Genomic DNA, 16178 nt, shown 5'->3' with positions numbered 1-16178 from the left:
AGCATCGGTGAAATGCATCTATGAACGTACTAAATATTGATGATTCAAGTCTTTCCCCTCTTGACAGTTGAACCACTTGTATAGTTTTGAACTTCATCAGCTTAGTCTGTGGTGCATTTGCAAACCCAAACCTTTTTTTTGCAATACTTCTTAGAAGACAGCAAGGTCTGTAGACCACTAATAATAGTTAGTTTTGGAAGGAAAAGGCTTAGAAAAATGGCAGGGGCAGAGTAGAGGGAATTCTTTGGAAAATATTGGTGAAGATAACGCTAAGAGGGAGAAAGAAAAGTACCAGAGGGACAAGGAAAACCAAGACAGCCGAGAGAAGTCAAAGGCCTGCTTCACATCCAGAGCCACAAAGCTGCTGCCATCCACCTGTGAGGTCATCGTGGTAAATGACTGCATCATGCAATAGAGACTGGGAAGCAGGGATGCATTTTATCTCCATTTTAGATATCACACCATTTGCCTCTTTCATCACAGAATTAACACATTTTAAAACAATATGAAACTTCTAAAACAGGCCATCCATGCTTCAATAGACGCATTTAAACTTTATCCTGCTCTTATCAGTGTACCCGTTATAAAAGATGCCAGTAGACAAACAAAAGGAATTTTTGCAAGGAAGAACAAGTAGCCTTTCTCAGTCTTCAACTTCTTCAAAGAAGCATATTTCATGTCTACTAACAGGACTCTGAAATTCTCCTGTCTCTGTTACTGTACTGGGAGGTGAGTGAGCGGATTGCTTACCAAGGACCCTTGAGCCATTAAAAAGAAGGCCACATAAAAAGCAACTACAAAAAAGAAATGTAGACTCTGCCTCTCTCATTTCCCTGTCTATAACAAATTCTGCTTATTAGTTATAAAATTTAGTAAGTAAAGACAGAGAAAAGTCAAGAGGAGAAGGACAGGCCTAGAGGAACAGAAATTTACAAGAGAAAGGGACAAGGAAGCAAGAAAATCTAAGAGAGAGAGAGAGAGAGGGAGGGAAAAGTAGAAAACCCATAGACTATGATACAAACAAAGACAAAGAAGCTCAAAGACAAATATATGTAAAAATCTGATTTTGTTTCCATCAATACCACCTTGTGTTATTTTAAGATAAAGCTACTAAAGATTTAACATCATCATGCTGATATTCTCAACTGAGGACCTGCAGGGAGACAGGACACCTTAGTTTTCCTGGTTGAAATAAAATTGGAGGTAGATCTATCCTTGTCATTACTTCAAGTGGCTTCTCTTCCCAGCTAATCACTCCTCTGTCTACCTTTTCTAATCCCCTTCCTCTGTCTAGCTTCCAAATTCCTATCCCTAAGTCTTCTGTGTCACAAAGCCAAGCATGGTGCCTGCTTGGTTTGCCACCATATGCCTAGGGGCCATCATAGAACCTGTCTACTACAGAAAGGTATGTACACTTTTGTTGAACAAATTAATTTCACTTTCATTCCTATAGTGAATTCATCTATAATAAACTGAGACGATCACCTCTATGTTATCAACATTTAAGTCTACATTTTGAACAATCTCTTTATAATAGAGATACAAGTTTTAATTATCCAGAAATTAGCTTTGATTCTAAGCCCAATATTCACTTTGTCCAAAAAATAAAGTCCAGGTTGGCCCTCCCATGTGGGCACTCCCTAAATAATATTTAATTTCCTTCTGTTCTTTCAGGCTGAAAATCTTGCAATCCTGTTTTATTTTTGTCTCATCTTTATTCAATTTCCAAACATACCTTTCCTCTGAAAGGTCTTGCCAACTTGGCTTCTCTGTTCTCGCTGCACTAACCCCATCAGCAGTCTCAATGAACTCCTCTGCTAGATTTTACTGCAGAGATGAATCTTGTCCTTTTTAACATAATTACTTACATATTAGGATTTAAATGCTTTCTATTTGTCTTTTCTTCCTATTTCTATCCCTTTTTCTTTCCTTTTTAAAAAAATCATTCAATTTCCCCTTTAAGCTTGTTAATTATACATTATTTTACTCTTCCTGCTTACCCTATATACAACATGCATTCTTGACAATAAAAGGGCTCAAACACTTTAACCTCACTTACCCAATATTCCTTTCATGTACTACTGTTGCCATGTAGTATTTAAATTTTTAATATATTTTGAACATCACAATACATTATTGTTTTATACAGTCAAATTCATTTAGACTGACCTACATAGTTACCCTTTCTAGGGCTCTGCATTCCATCTTGCATTGTCAAATTTCCACATAAGAACGTTTCTCTTCTACCAGAAAAAGACTGTTAGTAGGGATCTACTTGTAATGATTTCTATCAATTTTTGTTTGTCTTGGCCTTTATACCTTATTTTCATTTCTTTAGGATATTTTCATTTCTTTAGGATAGAGAATTCTAGGTGAAAGTTATTGTCTTTTAGCACTTAAAGATTTCATTCCATTGTACTCTGACTTTGTTTCCACTAAGAAATCAGCTGAAAGTTTTAGTATTGCTCTCTTGAAGGTCATATCGTTTGGCTACTTTACAATTGTCCTTTTATGTACGGCTTTCTATGTATTTATCTTGTCTAAGGATCACAGTGCTTCTTCAATCTGTGGTTTGATATCTTTCATCAGTTTTGAAAAACTTTATCATTTCTTTTCTTCTGGGACTCCAATACAAACAGGTTGGACCTTCTTACCTTACCTCACTTCATATTTTTCTTGGATTTTTTCCTATATTTTCAAAACCTTTGTCTCTTTGTTCTTCAGTCTGGATATTTGTTTCTGATCTCCCAGGTAACTAATTCATCATAAGCTGTGTTTAATCTGATATAAAATTCATCAACTGAGTTTTTAATACAGTCCTAGAATTCATATTTTGAAATTTCTAATTCTTTGCTAAGATTATCAATATTGTCAACAGATTCCTTGAACATGTAGGTCATAGTTATTTTAAAGTTTGCTAACTCTAATATGAGGATTTCCTATGGATCTTTTTCTAATGTCAGTTGTTTATGTTGGTTTTTAGTTATTGTTGTTTTGAAAGCCTGGGGTTTTTTTAATAGAAAACAAGAAATTGTATATGAAAAGTGCTAGAGATAATTTTTCTTCCAGAAAGGGTTCATTTTATTTACTTTTTGTTTTGGGGGGAGGTAATTAGGTTTATTTACTTCCTTATTTATTTTAACGGAGGTACTCAAGGATTGAACACACGTGCTCTACCCCTGAGCTACACTGTCCCGCCATAGGATTCATTTTTGTTTCTGAAAGGAAGTTAGGCTAGGAGCATCAGCAATCTCAGATCATATTAAACCACGGAGGATGGGAAGGGATAGACGGGATTTCAAAATTGTAGAATAGATAAACAAGATTATACTGTATAGCACAGGGAAATATACACAAGATCTTATGGTAGCTCACAGAGAAAAAAATGTGACAATGAATGTATATATGTTCATGTATAACTGAAAAATTGTGCTGAACACTGGAATTTGACACAATATTGTAAAATGATTATACATTAATAAAAAAATGTTTTTAAAAAATCATATTAAACCAGTCAGGGTTTTAAATTATTTGAATCTGGGCTTCAATTCTTGTGAGGGTTGGTATAGTTCCCATTTACCTAACTTCTAAGATTGGCCCTTCACAGTCGCAGTCAAAAGTCTGGCTTCCCAGGGGAGGGCACAGCTCAGTGGTAGAGTATGTGCTTAGCATGCACTAGGTCCTAGATTCAATCCCCAGTACACCTCCATTAAAAGAAATATTTGTTATTTTTAAAAAAATAAATTTTAGGAGGGGGTAGGTAATTAAGTTTATTTAGTTTTAGAGGAGGCACTGGGGATTGAACCCAGGACCTCATTCATGCTAAGCGTGTGCTTTACCACTTGAGCTATATTCCCCCCACCTTCCATTAAAAGAAATAAATAAATAAACCTAATTACCTCCCTCCTCCAAAAAAAAAAAAAAAAAAAAAAAAAAAAAAAGACCAAAAAAAAAAGTCTGGATTGGATTTTACCAATATTCAGTACCATCCTTGGCAGCCTCTGATTCCACCTTTTGCCTCCTTATTTCAAGGAACCTATAAAAGTGCTGCTTAGCTTCTCAGATACTCCTTTCAGAATCTATAGATATCTCTAGGGAAAAAGCAACAACAAATGCCAAACTCACCTCTCTGGGCTTTCCTTTTCTCCTGGATCTTGGTCCCACAATTTCTCACTGCCTTGGTAGCCTTCCAGTTCTTTAGGCAGTTTCTTTTTTTGTCCGACTTCTCTCATTGTTCTCAGCAGACAAGTGCATTTGAAATAACCCATTCCGCCATTGTGGGAAGCTAAACTCTCCTTTATCACCCATTTTGTTCCATGTTGCCCAGTCCATGGCTTACGGTGTCCTCTATATCCTCGCCAACCCCTATCTATCCAAATTAGAACATGGGATTTGGGGTTGGAAAGATTTACATTCAAAATGTGGCTTTACCTCTACTAATACCTATATGGCATTGGACAAATTATATAACTTTTCCATCAATCATTCATGAAATAAGCCAAGTAAAACCTGTTTCAGGGTCACTGAGATTAAATAAGTAAATGGCTTAGTATAATCCCTAGTACCTAGTAATAGCAGTTAGCACTGAGCATTTGCATCACTGCTAGTTCTATTAAAACTAGTAAATTAGTCATCCTATACTTGAATCTGATCAGACTCTTCACTCTTTGGTGAAATATGTGTACACATTTTTGCTTCATAGCTTGTTCACACTATCCTTCAATTCTTCCTTTTCTTTTTTCCTTTTGTTCTCCTCTTTGCTTTTTTTTCTTTCTTTTTCTTATTGATATATAGTTGGTGTACAGTGTTGTGTCAATTTCTGGTGTACATCATAGTGATTCAATTACATATATTATTTTTCATATTCTTTTTCATTATAGGCTATTTTTATAGGGTACTGAATATAGTTCCCTGTGCTATGCAGAAGGACCTTGTTTATCTATTTTATATAGTTTACAGATGATGTCTGCAAATCCCAAACTCCCAAATTATCCCTCCACCCCTCTTCTAATTCTTCCTTTTCTTAATGTAAACCTTCCATACATTCTTCAAGGCCTAAAATGGAGTTCAATCTCCCTCAAAGGTACGCCAAAAATTCAAAATCAACAGGAGCATGCACTGACTCTAATTCTTATTTAACTTAGTAGCACACAATTTATCAACTATTCCCTAATTTTGTGTTAGTCTCTTTTCAAAGCCAGATTATAAAATGTTTCCAAAAACAGCCAACAATTCATATCCTCAATAACACACCCAGTGTAGCATCAAAGACATAAGAGGTTCTCAAAACATGCATGTGGTTCAGTATAGAAAAAATGTCTTCTTATTTCATAGGTACAGATTGAATTAATACTCCAAAGCACATAGAATGAGGTGCAGAGGAACACAGGTAGAAGGGAAAAAAATGAGCAAATAAGCACATAACAAAAAGCTTTTCTGGTAAAATATTTACTGAAATCCTTCACTATAGTAAGCATAACATCAAGTAGCCTAGTTGCATTATTTTAAAGTGGCAACTCAAAGTCCAAAGTTGCATTTTTACAATTCAAAGTTTCGAGCTTAACAGGAAGTTTCTGGTTCTTTTGAGTAGGCCCTTCCTTTCACAAGGGGAAAAAATAGTAAAGCCCTAACTAGCTCAAGAAGTTGGCTAACACTGTTCTCTCAAGTACTAGTCATTAAAATTGTAATACCCTGCTTATATTCAAAATGAGCTGCTCATGAAAATGAGAACAAAGTAAAGATTTAAAATATGTACTTTTGTGTAATAGGGCCTTTGGCTGCAATGCTTTGACATTTTCTACACCTTTAATTTCTTATCACAAATACAGAAGACAAACTAAGTTCTTTCTTAAACACAATAACATTAAATCTCTTAATTTTTTTTATAAAGATTCTTCCCAAAGAATTCATGCTACTCTTACAAGGTACCTTTTTAGTGTATTTTCTGCATGACATCACTTTCTTCCAATCAATACTAAACTAACAATATTACTAAAGTAACTGTAAAGTAAAAATAGCTCACTCTATAATCCCATCTCTGACAATTGCTGCCTCCACTCTCCACCCTACAACCTAGTATTTTATAGACAAAAAAGTGTGCTTTGCTGTTTGTGACAGAATGACGCCTGTTAGTAACTGTATATTTAGAGCAAAATTTTCCTTTTAGCAAGTGACAGTGTCATTCAGAGCTGAACTGTCATGTGCTAAGAGTGATGTTAAAATATACCCATGGTTATTTACCTTTAATAAGATGTGACATCTAACGGTGGTATACTTGAGATTTTGAGTTTTTGAACTCCTGTTGAAATAGCCAAATTCAAAGCAGAAGGAACTAAAAGCTTGAGATTTTATTTTTATAACCTCAGCAGAGTGAATTCAAATTTTTAGATGGGAAGAACAAGTACTTTAGAGACGGCGAGAGAGGGGACTGCAAACATTTGCAATCTTGACTTTTGAGGGGAGGAGGTGAGATCTCTTTTAGGTGTCAGAAACAGCAGGGATTAATAAAACAGTTCTGGCAACATTAACTCATGAGTATAATACAAATAAACAGGAAAAGGGGAGAGCATAAGAAAGAGTTCATTCAAGATGTGAATATCTGAAAATGGTAAAGATTTAACAACTAATTTCTGAGAGGACTCTTCTGCCCAACCCATGAGACAGATTATAGGAAACATGACCTCATGCTTTTTTAGCCAGATATTTTCGTAATGACAACATCTGCAAGTGGGGAAAAGCCTTGCATGTGACATCCACGTACAACACGTGGCTTACCTACAGCATTGTAGAGAGGCTCTCCAGTTAACTTGTCCCAGACTACTGTGGTTTCCCTCTGGTTACTGACACCAATAGCTTTAAAGAGAAAGTTAAACAGCAGGGAGTTAAAAAAACAAGCAGAAATCTACTTCAGGAGGATAGTTCTCTCTCCCTTTTCCTCTTACACACACAACTAAACATGACAATTCGAAAAAACACTTGGAACGTTTGTAGTGGTATTGAGTCTATTTTCTTTCAGTGGCCCCCGGAAAAGCAAACACCCAAACACACAATTGTTTCTTTTTCTTTCTACAGACTCCTTCCGGCTTCCCTACCAGCACAATGACATGGGTCCAGATCAATATCCAAATGAAATGCTCCTAGGTTGCCTTACAAAAGGGGATTCAGTAACTTTCCAAATTTACAACATCCAATTATTATGCTGAGGAGTCCAACAAGAGCTTCATTCATTTATTTACTAACTGCTACAAGAAGTTTCCATCTGTGCACCTGTGTGTGCATGTGTGCATGCCTGCATTTTAAGAAAATAGTCACAGTTAAAATCCTCCCTGCTGAGCAACCTCATATTATGGTTAGTTAGAAATTCAGTTTTATGCATGTAGTTTAATAATGTGACAAGCCACAGAGTTTGAATCAGGCATAAGTACAGTATGTGATGGCAATTGTATTATACTAACCAACATCTAACTCAAGTGCTATAGTTACAGTTAAGTTACTCCAAGTAAAATGCTAATCCATGTCATCTTATTCAATTCCGCTTGATTTAGTTAGATTCGGAGGTTCTTAAGACTTTGTGGTACATTAGAATTAACTCCAGAGGTTTTAAAAAGTATCAGTGACCAGGTCCTGACCCAAACATTCCAATTTAACTGACCTACAGTGGGATCTGAGCATTGGTTTTTTTTCTTAAAACTCTCCATGTGATTCTACCACACAGCCGAGTGCTAGGATGGAGCTCTTCCAGAATTTAAGATTAGGACACACCTTAAAGGCTATAGAATCAACAACACATCTTATGCTCATATCTCCTGTGGAATCACCTGTCAGGTGACCATTCAGACAGTGTTTCTAGTGACAAGATACTCACTGCCTGTCTCCAGGCAGTCCAGTCTCTACTGCTCAGCTTTGTTATTAAAAAAAAAAAATTCCTTTTCCTCATTGCTTCCACCTACAGATCTTTGCTATATTCTTTGGAGATACATAGAAATAAGGTTAATCCTTCTTCCACATGTCAATCACTTTTTTAAAATTGAAGTTCAGTCAATTACAATGTATCAGTTTCTGGTGTACAGCACAATGTCCCAGTCATGCAGTCTATCACTCTTAAAGCAGCTACTTTGTCCCTTCAATGTTCTCTTCCCCTGCCTAGGCTAAACAATCCAACTTCCTTCCACCGCCCCACCTCTGTATGGCATGGTTTGCCCCACCTCTGTATGGCATGGTTTAAAGTCCCTTGACCACCTCTCCTAGGAACCTGCAAATATTGTCCACATTACTCAAGCTATACACCAGAGGAAAACACAGTAAGAATGTTCTGACCAACACAGAGCTGAGGGGGACTAGCAGCGCCCTTGTCCTAAATAATCTTTAACCAACACAGATTTATTTAACACCTTTTCTTGAGATACAATTTACTACAAGGAAACTTATAGGCATAGGGTAAAAGGAAGAGATTTGGGGATGACTTTTTAAAAAATAGAAGATACAAAGGTTTATAGGAATAAAGAAGGTAGAGAAAGGAGAATGTGTGGGGGGGGGCGGTTAAGGGGGCTGAAAAACAATGGGATATGGTCCTGATTCTTGTAGTGCCAGGAGGGGATGGAATTAATACACAGGTAGAGGGAGGAGCCTCAGTAGGGAAGATTACTGCTTTCCTTGTGACAGCGGGGAGGGGCCAAGAGAGCCAGACATTAAGTACAGAGACAAGAAGTTGAGGAATGAAAACCCCAGAGCCTCAACTTTCTCCGTGAAGCAGCACACAAGATTATCTGCTGAAACGGGGATTCTGAGTCTTGGGCATTATTCAATAGAGCTCAGGCTCTGAAGCCAGACTGCTGGGGCTCAAATTTCAATTCCTGGGCTTCCTAGCAGTGTGACCCTGGGTCTCAGTTTTATCTTCCATAAAATGGAGATAATAGCTCTCACCTTACAGGGTTACCAGAAGGAATCCCTGAGTTAATGCATATTAAAACAGTGCCTAGCACATAGTAACCACTCAATAAATGTTACTGCTGCTCTTCACAATCACTGTTACAGAGAGTGGAGTATCAGTCGCAGAGAACGGGACTGAGCCAAGCAGGACACAGAAAGGAATTCCCCAGCAGCACTGTGGGCACAGCAGAGGCCAGAGACCTCAGTGGGATCTTGGCAGTGGTTTTCAAGGTGGAGGAGTATTGTGAACACGATGACTGATGTGATACGAGACACCTTTAAAGTGAGGGCTCACAATGAATTTGTGGTCTACTAAACCCTCCTATTCTTCCCCAATGCATTAATTTTCCCTTAGCTAGGGGGCTGCTTCCTTCTTTGTAGTCCTTAAATTGCTATTCTATGCCCCTTCCACCACCTTTCTTTATTGGCTCATTCTAACTTGTATGCAGAACTGTTTCTAGAGCTATTTCTATCTAATTCATTGGTCACACGTTCCACCTTGACTGTTCCTTCTTTCCCTCTATCTTAATTCAGTTTCCTTCATGCTAAGTAAAATTGCTTTTCTTGCAGACAATCAAAATCCAGTGAAACAGCTTCTCAGGACTCTCCTCCACCCACAAATGCACATCTAGTACTGGTCTCTCCCCACTCAGGCCTTCTGCAATGCCTCTCAACTTTTTCAGTGTGCTAACTTCTTGTCATTTGTACCCTAAAAATCCCCTAGGATTTTCTATGTTTCTTAAAGAAAACTTTTGACTGCTCATCCCAGTACATGTGCCCCTCTTTAACAGCTCCTGATTTTAATTCCCTCTTTGTCAGAAAAACACATTCAGGTTTTATAATTCTCGACCCTTGTTCACCTACCATTTAAGAACTATATGCATAAAGTATATATTTCCTGGCCTTACAGTATTTATTTATTTACTTATTTGTTGGTTTATTTAGCAGGGGGAGGTAATTAGATTTACTTATTTTATTTTTAGAGGAGGTGCCAGGGATTGAACCCAAGGTCTCTGCAGGGCCCTGGGCATGCTAAGTATGTGCTTTACTGCTTGAGCTACACCCTCTCCCCTGGCCTTGCAGTCTTTTAGTTACAGATACTATAATCATTGGCACATATACAACCCAATGTATTACTCTTGTATCTAGCAGGCTCATACTTCATTTATATATTCTTTTTCAGGAGATGTTTTCCTCAATATTAGTGTCACTTTAAAATTAACTACTTAAATGCAAGATTCAAAATCTGGTTACATTTTGCTTAATACTGCCTGTGAAAAGTTATAAGCACAGTTAAGAAACTATACTTAGAAAAAAAGCCTTTGGAAATACCTCAGAATGCCATCATTGCTGTCCTGGTAGAATGATGAATGACATGCATCCTTATTTAAAAATAAAATCATAATGTATAATTGGGACACATTTCTTAAAAAAAAAACAAACAAACCTAAAAACACACATAGTAAAATAGTAAGAACCCCAGAGGAAGGCTCTGGGGCTACTAAAAGTGCCATGTGGGAAGAGGTAGAAAGTTTTTTAAGAAAGCAGTCTCTGGAAGATGTGTGCTTGTGGCAAGTTATAACAATTGCAAATGAGATGTGGTCACTGCTAGGAAGTTCTTTCAGAGAAAGATTGCCTTTCTGAGACCCCTGAGAAGGGGAGGAAATGTGTGTGGGTCTGTTGCAGGGGAGGCAGGTGATGTGGGAGTTTCCCTTTTCTCTAAGGGTGTGAGAACTCCTCTTTAATGGCTGAGAATTGGACACTCTCAACTTTGTAACAGCGTATGTTGCATTTTGCTTGTATCATATGAGAGAGGATGAGTGAGAGTACCTGATATTGTAATTCTTTCTACTTTGTATTTCCTTCAGTCCAGTCACAGGCAAACAGAGCTGCTCAACTCTCTAAGAAGGGAAGAAACACCTTACTTGTCTTGGGCTCCCGTGCGCTGCTAAACTGGAAAGTGAACTTTCATTTTGGAGACACTGTTCATAGGGACCTGAAATCAACAAACTTTCTGACAGCTGAGGACAACTAAAACCAACGAAATTGGAATTTACAACCAGCTATGATGAACTCAACAAATATTAGGTTAAGATGATAAATCTATCACTCTTTAGCTAGAAAAAAACTAATAGTTCTATACAGGCAAGCAAAAGCTTGGCCCTCGGCAGTGCCAATTCAAGAAATTATCTGGGAAAAAAATTTTAGCACAACTGGCCTGGTATGGAGGGTCTTGTGGAACGTTCTCTTCCTTGGCCATAGGCTGGTAGTTGCTGAGAAGGAAGTGCTGGGTCACTTTGGTTCAGGTATGGGTTTCACACTGGCCAGAGGAGTGTAGATCAGAGAGCTGTGTGTTCAGTATCCTTACAGACACTTGGTGCAAGTGGAAGGCAAGTCACTTGGACTGGAGTTATGTGTCATCTTCACGAGCACCACAAAAACAAGAGAAAAAAGAATGGCACCTGAGTGGGTCCAGAAGGCCAGCACACCGCAGCGTACCTTACCTGCACGGTAGGTGGAGTGAGGTCAAAGTCATGGCCAATGGCTCTGGAATCTACATCCTGAATTCAACCACTCAGATTATTTACGTCTCTGGTAGTGGATATTCTGACAACAGAACGTGCTACGAAATGCCTCTTGTATGTTTACACTGTTTAGACTGTGAAAGCTGTGAGGACAATTCAAGGGAACATCCAACAACCGCTCTGACATACAACTCATCTGAAACTTGGCAAATGCAACTCTAAAAGAAGTCTGAAGTACTTCAACCTAGGTGTAGGGATAGTGAAAATGAGGGATGGATATTAAAACATTGTTAATAAAATATCAAATTGCACAAGGCGATTTCTTTTAAAAATCAGTAATAACAGAAATACCACTGTTACAATTGCCCATTACTTGGGGATTGGATTAGCATGTATCCCCATTTGACAACTGCACAGCCTTATTTGTGCTCCATTGTTTCCCTAGCACACCTAGCACACAGAAGGCACTCTGAGTTTGCTGAATGTCTGGTTGTGATTATGCTTAGTCTTTGTTTTTTTTAAAGTGAGTTTTACTTATACAAATAAGGGGAAGTCTGAAAAAAAAATCAAAGTTTTAACTCAGGAGTGGTAGTAAATCTCAGAGCCAAGATGATATGAATTAAGGCACCGCCCAGACCAACTGGTGGTTCGCCTTATCTTTCAAACTACCTGAGGAAGGAAAAAAAAATAGCCCTAGAGTGATGAACTGGAGACATTTAAACTCTAAAGGGATGACAATGACCATATTATGCTTTCACTCTTTACACTAGCCTATCAATTTCAGGTGACTGGGTTTATTTTCTCTCCCAGTATGAATGATGCAAAGCCAAACTTGGGCAGTCTATTAAAACTACTAGGAATTAACATAGAGATGTGTAATAATGTAACACTCTCAGACAATTATTTCAGGGAGATTTCACAAGTGAAGTGTTTTGATTTCAAACAACCTCCCCCCACCCAAGCTGTTCCTTATTCTAGTCTTTCTCTACTCAGTAAAGGGCATCCCTATCTCCCCAAGAGCTGCAGCAAAAACCCCAAGCGCCATCTCTGATCCATCTCTCCCCCCACCCTACTACCCTCTCTGTTACCCTGACATCTAATCTTACCAGCAAGTTCTGGCCCTTCTCCCCCACCTCCACTGCTACCACTCTCAATCAAGTCACCACCCTCTCTCTCAGGACTCCCGCAGCAGCCTCCACACTGTCCCCTTGAGTCCACACTTAGGTCTTTACTGTCCAGTCTTCACACTGCTCCCCACAGCAGTCAGGAAGTTGCTTTTAAACTGTAAGTCAGATCTAGTCATCCCTTACTGTCTTGCTTAAAGGCTCCCTGTGATACTAAGAATAACATCCAAACTCCTAGGGCCGACAAGACCCTATCCACTTCCCAGATTTCATTTCCTCCTGAAACCCTTTACCCACCTACCCTCACTCATCGGTCTTCTTTTACTCTATTTTTGACATGCTGGCCTTCTTTCTGATCCAGGAATGTGCCAAGTCTATTCCCACCTCAGGACTTTGCATGTACTGCTTGTTTCCTCAAACACTGTTGCTCCAGGGATTTGAATGGCTGGCCCCTTTTGGCCTTTGAGATCTCAGCCAATGGGTTACTTCTTCAGACAGGTCTTCTTTGGGTATCCAATTTAAAGTAAGCCTCTCTAGGCATACTCTACCATATCATATGGTTTTATGTTCTGCCCAGAATGTCTCTGTCTCTCAAGTGAGCTAGCATCTGTCTGCTCTTACTGTTGGTCTCACCCCCACCAAAATAAAAGCTTCATGAGAACAGGGACCTAATCTTTCTGTTTATCTCTGTGCCCTCATTTCTCACAATGCTTGCCACTGCATGGGCATTCAAGGACATGCCGAATGAGTGAATACATTCAACTGAGATAATCATATACAGAGTAAAATATTCAATTAAAATACCTTTTATGTTGGAAATATCAATATTGAGCTGTCCAAGTTTCTCACACGTTTTCTCTATACACTCATAGACAGAATGCAGAATCTCCTTAGGGTCTTGTTCCACCCATCTTTGAACAAAAGAATACAGTTTGTTAGCCCATAAGAAAACAATACAGATATAATTTTTATCACCAGTTATGTTCACTTATGAGTGTGTGACTGCATAAATCAAAGAAAATCACATAAGCAAAGCAAAGCACATCCAATATTCTAAAGAAATGATTTAAGGAAAAGCCTATTTCCTCCACATTTTTATTATTCTTCAGATAGTAATCATTTAAAAGGAGGCAAGTAATACCAGGCCACAAACAGCAATATCCTACCTCTTTTTAAATCATTTTTTCACATTTGTTAAGAAATTAGTTCCCTAATGCTTTATCAAAATTCATCAAACCCACAGGATATAAACTACCTTCTTGTTTTACTAGTCACTAGTAATTTTTAAGCAGACTAAGAGATAGATATTACTCTTTTGATGGGCTGATTGATTTCCTTGTTTATTTGTGAAGCAAGACAAATTCTAAAAAGTCAAATAGGTATACTAATCTCTTTTGTCATTTTTTTCCCTAAAATGTTTTGTTAGAATTTATGGAAAATATGTAAATTCTTTCCAATAACTATTTCATGAAGGTAAGTGACTGGTCCACGTTTCCAGACCCAATCCCATTGCAATTCTGCAATTCTGGTTAAGGTATGAAGGCCTCAAAAGGATGAAAGGCTCCTAATAAATAACAAAGAAGAGAAGCCTGGGAAAAACAGATAGCAAATGAGGAAACCCCAAAGTAGAAATGACACAAGTTAAAAGAATCCTACACTAGGATCTGGAAGTAGCAAGGCAATTCCAAATGCCTTTCTTTCTTCTTTGCCTTCCTTGGGCCTGCCTGGCTTTCATAAGCTTAGAGCTGTCTCTAAATTCTCTTTTTCCAAAAACCCAATCTCCTTCCATGTATTTCTAATTTTTATCCCTCCAAGACTAGGTATTCTCTCTCCCAACTGCACTGGGATCAGGCCTGTGGACGGTCATTTTAATGCTGGTAACATGTCAATAGCTTTTGTTATTAAACAAAGGAATTCTCTAAAAGATAGGAGAACATTTATGAAAAATTTGGTAAGACACCAATTTTTTTTCTGTCTTAAATTGAACTAAACTTTACAGGGACATGGAGAGATCTAAAGTGCACAATCTGTTGAGTTTTAACAAATGTATATGCCAATCCAACCAACACCCCAGGCAAGATATAGAATATTTCCATTACTCCAGACAGTTCTTTCATGCCTCTTTCAAGTCAATCACACATTCTACAGGCAACCACTATTCAGATTTCCATCATCCTAGATTAGTTTGGCCTCTTTTTGAATTTCAGATAGAGCCATGCAGTATGTATTCTTTTGTGGTCAGCTTTTTTCACTTCCCATAATATCAAAGAGATTCAACCAGGTCATTGCACGTATCAGTTCACCTTTTAAAAATTGCCAAACAGTATTTCATTGTTAACGTTCTATTGAAGACAGACATTTGAGGTATTTCCAGTTTGGTCTGTTATGAACAAAGCTGCTATAAACATTCACGTATATGAGTCTCTCTACAGACGTATGTTTTCATTTCTCTTGGGTAAGTTCCTAAGAGTGGAATGCTGCAGATGTGTGATTAATTCTATAAGAAATTGCCACTTTTTCCAAGTGGTTGCATCATAAATATCAAATATTAGATATACTGTATAATAAATGTATATGTATTATGTGATGTATATGTAGTAATTCCACAATTATGATATATGAACATTATTCCCCAAAAGGATGATTTTAGTATTAGATAAGATATACGAATGCTTCTTAAAAATTTTTATGTCTTTATTTAAGGAAAAAACTCTTACACTCAAATCTGCAAAGCAGCAGTTTGGCAATGATGGAGACACAAAACTAAGTGACTTCAAAGTCAATGTGGAATTTCTGATATCTAATACTCCTTTGCTTTGTTACTTTTTTATCCTTTCCTTTTCTATCACTAAATTCCTAAGTCAATCATCCACATGTTTTTGTTGAGCTACGAAGTTATTGCTTCTTTTCTTGACAAATACCTATCCCTCAAATCTTCTCAGGACGGTGTTTGGTCAAGTTTACTTTACAAAGATATAGGGCAGGTGGGGTGAGATGGACTAATAAACATGACGTATGTTTACATACTAAATTAGGAAACATACCCTTCTCTTGGAAACTCTTGTTTTATTTCCACTTGATGATGACTAAGTAGTTCGGCTGTTTTTGAATTGAAAACCTGAAAAATATATTGCAATATTAGTGGGAAAATGTAGGTAGAGAACAAAGATGTTTGAAAGTTATTCAGCAACTGAAGTTCTTACTCATGGATAGAAAAAGTCCAGTAAGATGAAATGTCATACAAGATGTTCTACTTTCTCTTCAGATGGAATCGTGGAAGTTATAAGGTACCTTCGGAAATAATAACTTCTCTTTAGATAAATAGAAATCTATTAAAGATAAAGCTAAAGAGGCAATTCCCTGTTCTTAAAAAAAACAAAAAATGGTTCCAGATATAGGAAATTTAATACATCAACCAATTAATGGTATGGATTTCTTATAAAGAATCGGAAAACCAAGAATAAAAGAGAGCTGGCAAAATGCTGATAGTGATGCCGTAAGTTTCCGTTTTGTATCCATCTTGGACGTGGAGACAGAAGTTACAGATGCTCAGGCAGGGAAGCATACTGTGTAAATTCCTTGGAAGGGCAGTGCAACAATC

The 16178-nt window shown here is 37.6% G+C and overlaps 1 protein-coding gene across 4 annotated transcripts in view; it reads right to left on the bottom strand.

The window, feature by feature from the left end:
• GK (glycerol kinase) overlaps positions 1-16178 on the bottom strand; it is a 69760-nt gene that overhangs the window by 44281 nt on the left and 9301 nt on the right. For all 4 annotated transcript variants that reach the window (XM_010970225.3, XM_074359824.1, XM_010970257.3 and 1 more), the window contains exons 2-4: positions 15622-15695; positions 13382-13488; positions 6775-6852 (exon numbers count right to left, since the gene is read on the bottom strand). In XM_010970225.3, the coding sequence (XP_010968527.1) occupies positions 6775-6852; positions 13382-13488; positions 15622-15695 (259 nt within the window). The remainder of the gene's footprint in view (positions 1-6774; positions 6853-13381; positions 13489-15621; positions 15696-16178) is intronic.

The sequence above is a fragment of the Camelus bactrianus genome, chromosome X, assembly GCF_048773025.1.
Source record: "Camelus bactrianus isolate YW-2024 breed Bactrian camel chromosome X, ASM4877302v1, whole genome shotgun sequence".
Lineage (NCBI taxonomy): Eukaryota > Metazoa > Chordata > Mammalia > Artiodactyla > Camelidae > Camelus > Camelus bactrianus.
The sequence above is the reverse complement of the archived record's forward strand: the minus strand, read 5'-3'. Positions and strand labels throughout refer to the sequence as shown.